This window comes from Ranitomeya variabilis, chromosome 4 (assembly GCF_051348905.1).
Source record: "Ranitomeya variabilis isolate aRanVar5 chromosome 4, aRanVar5.hap1, whole genome shotgun sequence".
Classification (NCBI taxonomy): Eukaryota; Metazoa; Chordata; class Amphibia; order Anura; family Dendrobatidae; genus Ranitomeya; species Ranitomeya variabilis.
Genome location: NC_135235.1, coordinates 14,627,070 through 14,642,803, shown reverse-complemented (window position 1 = coordinate 14,642,803; position 15,734 = coordinate 14,627,070). Strand labels below are relative to the sequence as shown.

Here is a 15,734-nt window from a genome sequence, read left to right as displayed (position 1 = left end):
CAACCAAAGCTGCACTTCCACGTACTGCATCTTGCTGGGGCGCGGTAAGGCTGTGTGCACACAGGTGTCTTTAGGTGGTCAACAATGAGAAGTTTCCGAGTGGGGAAACCGATTCAGCAAACGTTCCGTCCGTGCGGCGTTTTCCTGACGTTTTTTCTGCAGCCTTCGGATTGGCCGCTTCCTCGCAGTGACTGCACTTTTTTTTCCCCCATCAGACATTTTTCAAAAGCTGAAGTGGAAGAAGCGTCGGGAGTTTGACCAGGAAAGCGTTTTATAAGAAAAAACTTTTTATAAAAAAGTCTGATGTTTTTTTTTTCATTTTTTCTTCAGCAGACACAAAAACCTCCTGAAACCCTCCATGTGCACACAACCTTAGCGCAGCCGAGGACTCCAGAGCAGCGCTCATCGGCCAGGGCACACGGCTCACACTCCGGGGGCATCCAGAAGCAGCTTTAGCTGGGAGTGGAGAACTAGAGAGCATAGATCGCACAGCGAAGACATTTTATGTAGATTGAAAAAAGAGAAATCTTCTTAGGAAAAAGGTTTAAAAAAAAAAAAAAAACACATGGGGGCAACAAGAGAAGCAGGGGTCCGCAGTCAGAGTAGATGGAGGATCGGGATATTCCAGGATAGAGGGGGGTGATGGCACCGACACGGACCCCGCATTATTGGCCCACCGCCCCCATCTATCAGCATGCACAACAGCCCGTGGAGCACCATGTAACTCCGGGCAGGCGACCCTCCTGTATCTGTGCTCCTGCCACTGACGCCGGCCTGCTTACTTGTAATCCATCATGTCTTTTGCTCCAGTCACATCCAGAGCTGCAATCCCCATTCTGCCAGGGACCTCGTCCTTGGTGCTCCCTGCTGCATCAGTGTCCGTACAGAACATGTTGGGCCACCGACCATCGTGAGAGATGAAATCTGTGGTGCAAATGCATCTTCCATAATGAAATGCTACAGGGCACAACATTTGAATGCAGCTTTGGTTGTGATTAGAGTATAAGACATAATGGATCTTGGGATAAATGTCAGCTCTAAAGGTTCCATGATGAACGCTCTGCAGATACATTGTGACACTGCTCAGTTACAGATTCTCAGCATTTGGCATCTACAGCCTGAGAGATCGGTTATCACCGTGGTCTCAAAGGTTTCCATAGCAACATACAAATGTATCAATGAAGAGTCAACAGAGTGTTAATCAGAGTCTTGAGCAGGAGATTCGGGGTCATGGTCGTCTATGAATCGTTCTGCAATGTCAGGTGGGTGCAAATACTGATCGAGTGCCTGGTCAATACACTGCAGTACCCCAACTGGCCACACGGCACTGGGGCACTACCGAGTCAGACCAGAGTCTCCCAAGTCTCCGGTTTGCGTTTTTTACAATTCCCATTGAAATAAACCCTAATAAAGAAATGGATTAGGCAATTACACCCCAAAATTCTTCACTTCTGGAATGTTTTTGTGTTTTACTAGCGTTTTCCAAGGAGGCATTTAATTTTCAGGAGGTATAAACAGTGTCGGACTGGGGTGCTAAGGGCCCACAAGGAACATTGACTGTGGGGGCCACTTTTCACCTGCATACAAATATTACACTACCCTTGTTCCCACATTTACCTATATCTCTGTATGATAATAAGCTGGGTAGTTTGGTTAATGAATGATGAGATGCTGCTTTTTTAGGGACAGAGTGAATCATGTGAATTATGCCAAATAATGCCCATACAGTGGGGTTGGGGCCCAGATCTGCACAGGGGCCCACCGGGGGATTGCCCTGTTACCCTATGGGCCAGTCCGAGCCTGGGTATCAGTCTACGTCAGGGATCCTGGTGTCAGTGTCATCCTAAGGATCCCGCTCTTACAATAACTATGGTAGAATTTCAGTCATTTATTCTAATGACAACGCAACGGATAAAACCTAAAATGAGAAAAATAAAATCCTGCAGTGGTGCGAGGACCCGTCAGCGGCCAAAGGATTCCTATACGGACATTCTCCTGTGCGGCCCTCACATTTCCCCTACATAAGACAGTAGTCAATACCAGCAGAACCTACGTAAATTAATGAGATGTCTAACCTTTTATACAAACACCACCGTCATCATTACGGCTTCACATACTGCACAGCAGGGGCAGATTTGACTATTTCGGCAATCGAGTACAGTCTGAATACCATGAGAATTAGGGGGGGATCTCAGCCCTCTTTCTGGAAACTGCATTATTGCTTACAATTCCCCAATGCTTTTAGTCACCACTAGAGGGAGCTCAACACATGCATATTTATACAGCCACCACTAGGGGGAGCTCACTACATACAGATATATACAGTCACCACTAGGGGGAGCTCACCACATGCATATTTATACAGCCACCACTAGGGGGAGCTCACTACATACAGATATATACAGTCACCACAAGGGGGAGCTCACCACATGCATATTTATACAGCTACCACTAGGGGGAGCTCACTACATACAGATATATACAGTCACCACAAGGGGGAGCTCAACACATGCATATTTATACAGCCACCACTAGGGGGAGCTCACTACATACAGATTTATACAGTCACCACTAGGGGGAGCTCACTACATACAGATTTATACAGTCACCACTACATGGAGCTCAACACATGCATATTTATACAGTCACCACTTGGGGAGCTCTTTGCATACAGATTTACTGCTAGCACTAGGTGGAGCTGACTACATACAAATTTATACAGTCACCACTAGGGGGAGCTCACTGTATACGGATTTATACAGCCACCACTAGGGGGAGCTCACTGCATACGGATTTATACAGCCACCACTAGGGGGAGCTCACTGCTTACAGATTTATACAGCCACCACTACAGGGAGCTCACTACATACAGATTTATACAGCCTCCATTAGGGGGAGCTCACTGCATATAGATTTATACAGCCACCACTAGGAGGAGCTCACTGCATATAGATTTATACAGCCACCACTAGGAGGAGCTCACCGTACATAGATTTATACAGCCACCACTAGGAGGAGCTCACCGTACATAGATTTATACAGCCACCACTAGGGGGAGCTCACAACATACAGATTTATACAACCACCACGAGAAGGAGCTCACTGCATACAGATTTATACAGCCACCACTAGGAGGAGCTCACCGCATACAGATTTATACAGCCACCACTAGGAGGAGCTCACCGCATACAGATTTATACAGACACCACTAGGGGAGTTCACTGCATACAGATTTATACAGCCACCACTAGGAGGAGCTCACCGCATATAGATTTATACAGCCACCACCAGGGGGAGCTCACTACATACAGATATATACAGTCACCACAAGGGGGAGCTCAACACATGCATATTTATACAGCCACCACTAGGGGGAGCTCACTACATACAGATTTATACAGTCACCACTAGGGGGAGCTCACTACATACAGATTTATACAGTCACCACTACATGGAGCTCAACACATGCATATTTATACAGTCACCACTTGGGGAGCTCTTTGCATACAGATTTACTGCTAGCACTAGGTGGAGCTGACTACATACAAATTTATACAGTCACCACTAGGGGGAGCTCACTGTATACGGATTTATACAGCCACCACTAGGGGGAGCTCACTGCATACGGATTTATACAGCCACCACTAGGGGGAGCTCACTGCTTACAGATTTATACAGCCACCACTACAGGGAGCTCACTACATACAGATTTATACAGCCTCCATTAGGGGGAGCTCACTGCATATAGATTTATACAGCCACCACTAGGAGGAGCTCACTGCATATAGATTTATACAGCCACCACTAGGAGGAGCTCACCGTACATAGATTTATACAGCCACCACTAGGAGGAGCTCACCGTACATAGATTTATACAGCCACCACTAGGGGGAGCTCACAACATACAGATTTATACAACCACCACGAGAAGGAGCTCACCGCATACAGATTTATACAGCCACCACTAGGAGGAGCTCACTGCATACAGATTTATACAGCCACCACTAGGAGGAGCTCACCGCATATAGATTTATACAGCCACCACCAGGGGGAGCTCACTACATACACATTTATATATTTACTACTATGGAGATCACACTACATGCAGATTTATACCGTTAACTTTAGCGAGAAGTCTGTGACCCTTTATTTGCCCAAGGACCCTGTCTGCCTCTGCAGTTTATACCTGTCCATAACAATGTATTCATAGCCAAATATAAGTAGGACTCATGTGCAACATGTCAAACCTAAGAACAAGCAAAACGATTGGTAAAGGATGCGGCGGTAGACCCTGTACATCCGCGGCTAACACTGGAATGATGCTCCTTCCTCCAGTCATTTGTGCTTTAAGAGTGATCTGAAATGCTCCACAGACGCCATGAAAAACCGAATCAACTACAAACAAGCCGGAACAGTCCGCGGTTGGAGAGCGACGCTCGCCGCACACAATGGCCTCGCACAGCGGCACTCAGCTGTAAGTGTCAGGAGCGGAGACACTATGTAACAAACGCCAAAGACAAATGCGGATCATTATCAGACAGAATCGTTCAAAAGGCAAAACGGAGACCTGAAAAGCCACAAGGCCAGAACCTCAGGTCGTTTCACATTCATTTACCCCAGAAATAGGTAATAATAGAACTTTTTGCAGACTTGGATTTACATTTTTTTGCATGCAATTTCTATTAATGCCTAAAATAAAGAGAAAAATTATATTCAAATTGTGAAATTAAATTTTTTTAAAAATTCCCCCCCCCAAAAAAAAAACCTTTGCAGCCCTAGAGAGCGGCCGGTGTGCGTCATGTGGCACAAGCCGCAGGGGGCCGCACTATAGTGCAGAAATGTGTAGTGAAAGATGCCTGAGCAACTGCAGGAACAGGAGCCGAGAACAGAAAACTAACAATTTAAATAAACTCTATTGTATAAAAAAAAAAAAAAAAAATTGCAAACGATGAAACAAATTGATATTTTGCTTCTCTAACCTCACATTCACAGGATTGCTGGGATTTGGGGGTCTGCAGCGGAGACTGGAGGGGCAGATACCCCAGCGATTAGAGTAATGGTAAAACTAGAGAGGACATAATCCTGACAGTGGAAGACCCCCGCGGGGGCCGCCGACCACAAACAGTCACTATTTACATTGCTAGTCGGAATTATAAAATGGGCGCGAGCGGTCACAGCGTTATGGGGCTGGAAGATCCGGGATTCCGTGGTGCAGGCACTTGTCTGTGTAATGTAACCGGAGCGAGACGTACCGCCATATGTCGCCACCGGCCCGCGTCTACAACACCATAAAAGCAACAATAAAGTCCAGCAGTCTGTGGCGGGCGCTCTGAGGTAAGAACGTGCTGCTCAACTCCAAGACGTTGTGACGATTCTCTTTGTGAACTTGGAAAACCTGAAAAAGAAAGAACAGAAACGCAAAATAAGCCGAGCGGTCAGAGGTGTGGGGGGCACGGACCACCAGGGCTGGTCTTAAGGACTATGTGCAGTACAGTGCTGGCACCGCACGGCGGTATTAACGGGACACTAAAGGGCAGTTTAATTTTGGCAACGTTTGATGAATACTTTACGGAATTTTTATTTACACACTGTGAGAAGGTATTCTTTATTCCATTTAGACACTATGGCAGTAGGTTTATCGTACAAACACACTGACCTTATTATTCATCCTATATGCCGGTAATATACTGTATATATTTTTTTTACACACTATCGCAATATTTTTTTATCCTATTTACAAACTGTAGGGCAGTATTTTTTACCCTATTTACACACTATGGCAGTAGGTGTTCTATTTACACTGTATAACAGTAGGTTTATGGTATTAACACACTATGGCAGTATGTTTTTTTATCATTTACACACAGTCTGGCAGTATTGTATATCTTATTTAGACACTGTATGGCAATAAGAAATACTATTTACACACTGTATGGCAGTAGTTTTACCTTATTAACACTGTATGGCAGTATTACATATTTAAACACTAAGGTAGTATTTTTTTATCATTTACACGCTATATGGCAGTATAATATATATTTACACACTGTATGGCATTTACAATGTATGGCAGTAGGTGTTCTATTTACACTGTATAACAGCAGGTTTATTGCATTGACACACTATGACAGTATTTTTTTTATCCTATTTACACAATGTATTGCCATATGATTATCCTATTTACAATCTGTAGGGCAGCATTTTTTTTTTATCATTTACACGCTGTATGCTAGCATTATACATATTATTTACACACTACACTGTGATCCAAATTATTATGCAAATTGGATTTAAGTGTCAAAGATTTAATTGTTTTGTTTTTCAAATAAACTCGTGGATGGTATTGTGTCTCGGGGCTCAATGGATCACTGAAATCAATCTTAAACACATGTGATAATTAGTTTTCCAGGTGATTCTAATTAAAGGAAAACTACTCAAAAATGATGTTCCACATTATTAAGCAGGCCACAGGTTTCAAGCAATATGGGAAAGAAAAAGGACCTCTCTGCTGCTGAAAAGCGTTAAATAGTGCAATGCCTTGGACAACGTATGAAAAAAATTAGATATTTCACGAAAACTTAAGAGTGATCATCATACTCTGATGAGATTTGTGACTGAAACAGAGCACAGACAGAGTTCATGCAAATAAAGGCATAATGAGGAAGGTTTCTGCCAGACAAATTCATTGGATTAAGAGAGCAGCTGCTAAAAAGCCATTACAAAGCAGCAAACAGATATTTGAAGCTGCTGGTGCCTCTGGAGTCCCTCGAACCTCAAGGTGTAGGATCCTTCAAAGGCTTGCTGTGGTGCATAAACCTACTATTCGACCACCCCTAAACAGTGTTCACAAACAGAAATGGTTGTATTGGGCCCAGACATACATGAAGACTAATTTTCAAACAGTCTTATTTACTGATGAGTGTCGAGTAACCCTGGACGGTCCAGATGGATGGAGTAGTGGATGGTTGGTGGATGGCCACCATGTCCCAACAAGGCTGCAACGTCAGCAAGGAGGTGGAGGAGTCATGTTTTGGGCCGGAATCATGGGAACCACCTGGTAGGGCCCTTTAAGGTTCCTGAAGGTGTGAAAATGACCTCTGCAAAGTATATAGAGTTTCTGACTAACAACTTTCCTCCATGGTATAATAAGCAGAAACGTGCCTTCAGGAACAAAATCATCTTCATGCTGACAATGCCCCATCTCATGCTGCAAAGAAAACCTCTGACTCATTGGCTGCTATGGGCATAAAAGGAGATAAACTCATGGTGTGGCCACCATCTTCCCCTGACCTCAACCCTATAGAGAACCTTTAGAGGATCATCAAGCACAAGGTCTATGAGGGTGGGAGGCAGTTCACATCAAAACAGCAGCTCTGGGAGGGAAGAAATACAAGCAGAAACTCTCCAAAAACTCACAAGTTCAATGGATGCAAGAATTGTGAAGGTGAAATCAAAGAAGGCTCCTCTGTTACATGTAACTTGGCCTGATAGGAGGTTCTGGAGATAAATAGCTTTTTTGTTCAGTGAATGTGGCCTCCTAATGCTGCAAATTCCACAAATGAGCATTTTCAGTTCTTTAAAACATATCAAATGTCTAGAAATTCTACTGTGCCTAATAATTTGGAACAGTGCATTTGAGTTTTTATTCATTATGCACCGACCATTTAGGAAAATCCCAGAAAAATGTCATTTGCATAATAATTTGGAACATAGTGTATATGGCAGTGTTATATATTTATACAATGTAGGGCAGTATTTTTCATCATTTACACGCTGTATAGCAGTAATATATATTATTTACACACTGTATGGCATTTACACACAAATATTTTTGGAAACAAAATTCCTTTATGCTGCAAAAGAAAAGCAAAGCAGCGACGGCGAAGACATGGTGTGCATCCGCCTCGCCACGACCCTGACCAATAACCTCCCATCATGCACCTCTGCAGCAGCGCTCCGCATCCCCATGAGCCTTCAGGACAGAAGCCCCCTGCTGCATGCGAGCGCTCACATCCACTGCGGCCGCCATAAAGTGAAATCTTCAGTGTAAAAACATTGAGGAATCAGAAACCTCAGATGAAAGTAAAACCCGTATAATCCAGGCGGTCAGTGAATAGCGGGTCCCGGTGCGGGGTCTGGTAGGAGGCAGCTCTAGTCTCCCCACCTGGGCCGTGGATACGTCGCCCTAATGTTGTGGTCTATTCCTGCTCCCGATGACCCCCGGACCCCCACATATCAGCACAGCACGTTTTATAGTACAGGGGGATTTTTTCCATTTTACCAGTAGATAAAAACAAAGAGGAAAAAAAAAATCCTGAGTGCATCAATCCTGGGGGCTGCGCTGTTCAAAGAGATCAGTCCAGCGGCGGCAAAAATTGTGGCCGAGCGGCGGATGGAGGATCCTCAGTGCAGAGCGACGGGAGGATAAGACGAGACAAAGAGAAAAGCCAAAAAGAAAGAACAGAAAAAAGGAAACAATAGCAAAAATCAAAAAAACAAAAAAATAAAAAACACAAAAAGTGCTTTTCCTGTGAATTTTTTGCACATTGCAATTCCCCAGATAATATTTCCCTTTCGGCTCGGGGCGATCGCTGCGGGGGTCTTATCACCTGTCAGGTCAGACGTTTCTGACGATAATAAATAGGTTTAGATGAGACAATTGACATTTAGGAGGAAAGTGGAAATCCTCACCCCAAGATCCACAAAGGTCTTCGCCGCGTTTCTCGCGAGGCACAAAGTGGCGCTTTCAGCTGAAAGGGAATAAAAAAGACAATGAGCAATGACAATGTATCAGAAATTACCGGGAAAGCGGAAGTCGCCACACAGGTGTGAACAGGGCGCAACATGGAGGAAAAGGAAACTGCCTGAACAAGATTCTAAAACAAAAAATTATATACAATACAATGTATATATACACGGCTCAAAAAATAAAGGGAACACTAAAATCCACATCCTAGATATCACTGAATGAAATATTCCTGTTGTAAATCTTTATTCATTACATAGTGGAATGTGTTGAGAACAACAAAACCTAAAAATGATCAATTTAAATCACAACTAATATCCCACGGAGGTCTGGATTTGGAATGATGCGCAAAAAAAAGTGGAAAATGAAGGCACAGGTTGATCCAACTTCAGTGGAAATGCCTCAAGACAAGGAAATGATGCTCAGTAGTGTGCGTGGTCTCCACGTGCCTGTATGACCTCCCTACAATGCCTGGGCATGCTCCTGATGAGGCGGTGGATGGTCTCCTGAGGGATCTCCTCCCAGACCTGGAATAAAGCATCCGCCAACTCCTGGACCATCTGTGGTGCAACGTGACGTTGGTGGATGGTGGGAGACATGATGTCCCAGATGTGCTCAATCGGATTCAGGTCTGGGGAACGGGCGGCCAGTCCATAGCTTCAATACCTTCATCTTGCAGGAACTGCTGACACACTCCAGCCACGAGATCTGGCATTGTCCTCCATTAGGAGGAACCCAGGGCCAACCGCACCAGCATATGGTCTCACAAGGGGTCTGAGGATCTCATCTCTGTACCTAATGGCAGTCAGGCTACCTCTAGCGAGCACATGGAGGGCTGTGCGGCCCTCCAAAGAAATGCCACCCCACACCATTACTGACCCACTGCCAAACCAGCCATGCTGAAGGATGTTGCAGGCAGCAGATCACTCTCCACGGCGTCTCCAGACTCGGTCACGTCTGTCACATGTGCTCAGTGTGAATCTGCTTTCATCTGTGAAGAGCACAGGGTGCCAGTGTCAAATTTGCCAATCCTGGTGTTCTATGGGAAATACCAAGCGTCCTGCACGGTGTTGGGCTGTGTGCACATCCCCCCCCATCTGTGGACGTCGGGCACTCAGACCATCCTCATGGAGTCGGTTTCTAACTGATTGTGCAGACACATGCACATTTGTGGCCTGCTGGAGGTCATTTTGCAGGGCTCTGGCAGTGCTCCTCCTGTTCCTCCTTGCACAAAGGTGGAGTTAGAGGTCCTGCTGCTGGGTTGTTGCCCTCCTACGGCCCCCTCTACATCTCCTGGTGTACTGGCCTGTCTCCTTGTAGCGCCCCAGCCTCTGGACACTACGCTGACAGACACAGCAAACCTTCTTGCCACAGCTCACATTGATGTGCCATCCTGGATGAGCTGCTTATGTGGGTCGTAGAGTCCGTCTCATGCTACCAAGAGTGTGAAAGCACAACCAACATTGAAAAGTGAACAAAACATCAGCCAGAAAGCATTGGTACTGAGATGTGGTCTGTGGTCCCCACCTGCAGAACCTCTACTTTATTGAGGGGGTCTTGATAATTGCCAATAATTCCCATCTGTTGTCTATTCCATACAGAATGTGAAATTGATTGTCAATCAGTGTTGCTTCCTAAGTGGACAGTTTGATTTCACAGAAGTTTGATTTACTTGGAGTTATAGTCTGTTGTTTACGTATTCCCTTTATTTTTTTGAGCAGTACAATAATAATCTTTATTTTTATATAGCGCTAACATATTCCGCAGTGCTTTACAGTTTGCACACATTATCATCACTGTCCCCGATGGGGCTCACAATCTAGTACCTGGAGGAAACCCACGCAAACACGGGGAGAACATACAAACTCCTTGCAGATGTTGTCCAAGATGGGATTAGAACCCAGGACCCAGCGCTGCAAGGCTGCTGTGCTAACCACTGAGCCACCGTGCTGCCCTAACTATATAATATATCTTTATGTATCTCAATCTGTCGGTCATCTGTATATACACTGTCCCGTGTTCAAGTAAAAGAGATAAAAAAAATAAAAAAAGAGGGCGCTCGCTCGCCTCCACAAAGACGGACGCTTGTCCTGCCCCATTTGCTAATTGCTAATAATAAAGTCCTATCTTAAATCTCTCACTGCTCCGTGTTTGTAGAGGTTACCTGGATGTAATGGATTCATTAGGGAACTACTGCTTAACGAAGTATCCTACATTTAGAGGCAATGGTTTCGGATGCCCCCAGGGCCCGATGTACAGGACATACAATCATGATGTAACTGAAGATGGAGAGATCCGACAAAGCCGCGGAGACGAGAGAAGAGGAGCCATTTACTGCACGTGAAAAATTACTCCAACGCTGCCCCCAGTGTTCAGATCGGGTACTGCAGCCAAAACCAACCAGCGACTGAAGTCACATAATCTCTGCTCCAGCCACAAGGCACAAACCCACCATAGGACCATTTGAAGACCCTTAATGGATTTCTATTTTTATTTAACCCCTCAAATTAAAACGTAATCAAAAATTTGGCACAACGCCCCAATGCATCGTGGGTCTCACTGGGGACCACCACTCTGAGGGCGGTCTCCACAAAGGACTGTACTACAGAAGGATACGAGCCGTACGCTTCACATGCAGGCCTGGAGCGCCATCTACTGCACGGCCATGGAGTCACAACATAAAATAAAACGCATCAAACGGACATTGGAATACGAAGGCGACTCACCGTAGACGGCGACTCTCCGCTCCGTCCGGGCCAGCAGGTATTTGTGCAGGTTCTGGGTGAACTCTCGCTCTGTAACTGGTCCGGTGAAGGTGTGGATGAAGGAGGCGGCAGAGCTGTACGCTTCCAGGATCGGCCCCAGCAGCCTCTGCAGGAAAGTGATGAAGCCGCGATGCTCCTGCGCTGGGCTCACCTACAGCACACACCGGTCAGGTCACCGAACGGAGAGGAAAAAGGGCCGTAAGCCATGCTGTGACTAATGGGGGAGATGGCACTAAATATCAGAGCCGGCTATGACTAATGGGGGAGACGGTAATGAGATATCAGAGCCGGCTATGACTGAGGGGGGAGACGGTAATGAGATATCAGAGCCTGCTATGACTAATGGGGGAGACGGTAATGAGATATCAGAGCCTGCTATGACTAATGGGGAGACGGTAATGAGATATTAGAGCCGGCTATGACTAATGGGGGAGACAGTAATGAGATATCAGAGCCGGCTATGACTAATGGGGGAGACAGTAATGAAATATCAGAGCCGGCTATGACTGAGGGGGGAGACGGTAATGAGATATCAGAGCCGGCTATGACTAATGGGGGAGACGGTAATGAGATATCAGAGCCGGCTATGACCGAGGGGGGAGACGGTAATGAGATATCAGAGCCGGCTATGACTGAGGGGGGAGACGGTAATGAGATATCAGAGCCGGCTGTGACTAATGGGGGAGACGGTAATGAGATATCAGAGCCAGCTATGACTAATGGGGGAGACGGTAATGAGATATCAGAGCCGGCTGTGACTAATGGGGGAGACGGTAATGAGATATCAGAGCCGGCTGTGACTAATGGGGGAGACGGTAATGAGATATCAGAGCTGGCTATGACTGAGGGGGGAGACGGTAATGAGATATCAGAGCCGGCTGTGACTAATGGGGGAGACGGTAATGAGATATCAGAGCCAGCTATGACTAATGGGGGAGACGGTAATGAGATATCAGAGCTGGCTATGACTGAGGGGGGAGACGGTAATGAGATATCGGAGCCTGCTATGACTAATGGGGGAGACGGTAATGAGACATCAGAGCTGGCTATGACTAATGGGGGAAAGTGATAATGAGATATCGGAGCCTGCTATGACTAATGGGGGAGACGGTAATGAGACATCAGAGCCTGCTATGACTGAGGGGGGAGATGGTAATGAGATATCAGAGCCGGCTATGACTAATGGGGGAGATTGTAATAATATATTGTAAACGGCTCTGACTTAAGGCCCCGTCTCACATAGCGAGATCGCTAGCGAGATCGCTGCTGAGTCACAAGTTTTGTGACGCAACAGCGACCTCAGTAGCGATCTCGCTATGTGTGACACGTACCAGCGATCAGGCCCCTGCTGTGAGATCGCTGGTCGTGTCGGAATGGCCTGGACCTTTTTTCGGTCGTTGAGGTCCCGCTGACATCGCTGAATCGGTGTGTGTGACACCGATCCAGCGATGTCTTCACTGGTAACCAGGGTAAACATCGGGTTACTAAGCGCAGGGCCGCGCTTAGTAACCCGATGTTTACCCTGGTTACCAGCGTAAATGTAAAAAAAAACAAACAATACATACTCGCCTTCTGATGTCCGTCAGGTCCCTTGCCGTCTGCTTCCTGCTCTCACTGACTGCCGGCCGTACAGTGAGAAGTGAGAGCACAGCAGTGACGTCACCGCTGCGCTCTCAGTGTACGGCGGCTCAGTCAGAGCAGGAAGCGGACGGCAAGGGACCTGGACACCGAAAGGCGAGTATGTACTGTTTGTTTTTTTTGGTAACCAGGGTAAACATCGGGTTACTAAGCGCGGCCCTGCGCTTAGTAACCCGATGTTTACCCTGGTTACCCGGGTGCTGCAGGGGGACTTCGGCATCGTTGAAGACAGTTTCAACGATGCCGAACTCGTTCCCCTGATCGTTGGTCGCTGGGGAGAGCGGTCTGTGTGACAGCTCCCCAGCGACCACACAGCGACTTACCAACGATCACGGCCAGGTCGTATCGCTGGTCGTGATCGTTGGTAAATCGCTAAGTGAGACGGGGCCTTTATAGGGAAGCTAGTAATGAGCTATAGGAACCTGCTATGACTAATAGGGGAGGTGATAAGATATCAGAACCTGCTGACTAGGGGAGATGGTAATTATATGGAAGAGCCTGCTATGACTAATAGGGGAGATAGTAAGAAGATAGAGTCTGCTCTGGCTAATGGGGGAGATGATAACTAGACATAATAACCTGATGTAGCTAGTAGGGAGGGGGAAGATGGCTAGACTTAGGAGTCTGCTGTGACTAGTAGGGCAAGTGGGATGCTGATGTGATTAATGAGGGGTACAGGGATTTGTGGTGGCGATAAGATGGGGAAACCTGATGTGACGAGTAGAGGGCAGGAAGGTGAAGGCTAGATGGAGAAGACTTCGCTCAGATTAGGTCATCTCTGCTGTGACTAGTAGGGGGAATGGTGACACAGCAGGATAAAGAAACCAGTGAAGGCGATGTCCTGACTAGTAAGTCTGTGAGCCTGGTGTGACTAGCACAGTAATGTCTATGCAATGATGCTGCTATGACTACAAGGACCACTAGAACGGTGACTAGAAACAGACCCCGCTGTGACTAGTAGGGAAAGTGGAACCAAGATGTGGGAACGTCACTAGAAGGGGGGAGGACGGTGACCTGACGGAGAACCTGCACTGATCACTAGGGAGCAGTATGGAAGGTGCTGACGTGTCCACTTTGTAGGGGCACTAATTACACAGGTGAGGACCCCTCTATTAATCAGGTCTCTTTTCGTACCTTCAGGTAACGATCTCTTTGCTCCTCCCCAAAATCGCTGTCCTCATCCTCCTCGTCGCTCCTCCATCGCACATGCTCCGCCATCTTGTTGTCCCAGGTGGGCTCCGTGAGATTCGGGCTCCCGTCGTCCTGATCCTCCTTACATTGAAAAACAAAGAAACCACAACCAGGTTCATTCAGGGTCTCCAGCAACATCTGGATGTAATACCGCCATCCATCACAAGTGCAGGCACGCCCTATACTCCAGTCACATCCAGAGCTGCACTCACACTTCTGCCCATACACATCCCATAATGCACAACGCCAACGTACGCTCCATACCGGCACTGTACCAGCGAGATCTCAGCAGAACAGTAAATGCAGCTCTGGATGTGACTGGAGTAGGGAACATAATAGGAAAAAAGGCAAATTACCTCTGCCACCAGGAGGACCCCGTATGTGACCAGCCGCTGGACGGCCTCGTGGCACACCTGGTAAAACATCTGACAAGGCTGGAAGACAAAACACCGACTTATTCAGGTCTTTCCGTTCTATATCCATATGGCGGCATTACTGGTCATTATAGATGACAGTATGGTGCCGCCACGTGACCCCGAGTGCTAGTATTACTCATCCACTGTATGGTCCTGCCACACGGGCACCAATTATCTATATGTGACCAATGTATGGTCCTCCTACATGAGCACTAAGTGGCGGTATTACTCATCCACTGTATGGTCCTGCCACAGGGCACCAATTATCTATATGTGACCACTGTATGGTCCTCCTACATGAGCACTAAGTGGCGGTATTACTCATCCACTGTATGGTCCTGCCACATGGCACGTTGTCTGTGACCAATGTATGGTCCTCCTACATGAGCACTAAGTGGCGGTATTACTCATCCACTGTATGGTCCTGCCACATGGCACGTTGTCTGTGACCAATGTATGGTCCTCCTACATGAGCACTAAGTGGCGGTATCACTCATCCACTGTATGGTCCTGCCACAGGGCACGTTATCTGTATGTGACCAATGTATGGTTCCTCTACATGAGCACTAAGTGGCGGTATCACTCATCCACTGTATGGTCCTGCCACACGGGCACCGAATATCTATAGGTGACCATTGTATGGTCCTCCTACATGAGCTCTAAGTGGCGGTATTATTCATCCACTGTATGGTCCTGCCACAGGGCACGTTATCTGTCTGTGCCCAATGTATGGTTCTCCTACATGAGCACCAAGTGGCGGTATTATTCATCCACTGTATGGTCCTGCCACACGGGCACTAATTCACAGGTCAACAAAAAAAAATTTTTTTTCTGGTGTCCAAAATATTTTAATGAATTTGGGGTATTTTTGGGGTGCTGATTCTGAATATGTCATCAGTTTTGCCAGATTGGCTCAAGTTTTTGACATTTTTGGTATCTTATTTATAGCACTTGTTGGTAAATGCGACGCATCATCTC

At 46.6% G+C, this 15,734-nt stretch overlaps 2 protein-coding genes across 3 annotated transcripts in view; one reads left to right on the top strand and one right to left on the bottom strand.

Moving 5' to 3' along the window:
- ACSL5 (acyl-CoA synthetase long chain family member 5) overlaps positions 1 to 15,734 on the top strand; it is a 369,346-nt gene that overhangs the window by 38,712 nt on the left and 314,900 nt on the right. The window lies entirely within an intron of this gene.
- The window catches only part of GPAM (glycerol-3-phosphate acyltransferase, mitochondrial), a 46,407-nt gene continuing 35,802 nt past the window's right edge, over positions 5,130 to 15,734 (bottom strand). For both annotated transcript variants that reach the window (XM_077258035.1, XM_077258036.1), the window contains exons 17-21: positions 14,697 to 14,774; positions 14,284 to 14,421; positions 11,473 to 11,662; positions 8,692 to 8,750; positions 5,130 to 5,395 (exon numbers count right to left, since the gene is read on the bottom strand). In XM_077258035.1, the coding sequence (XP_077114150.1) occupies positions 5,279 to 5,395; positions 8,692 to 8,750; positions 11,473 to 11,662; positions 14,284 to 14,421; positions 14,697 to 14,774 (582 nt within the window). In that variant the 3' untranslated portion in view covers positions 5,130 to 5,278. The remainder of the gene's footprint in view (positions 5,396 to 8,691; positions 8,751 to 11,472; positions 11,663 to 14,283; positions 14,422 to 14,696; positions 14,775 to 15,734) is intronic.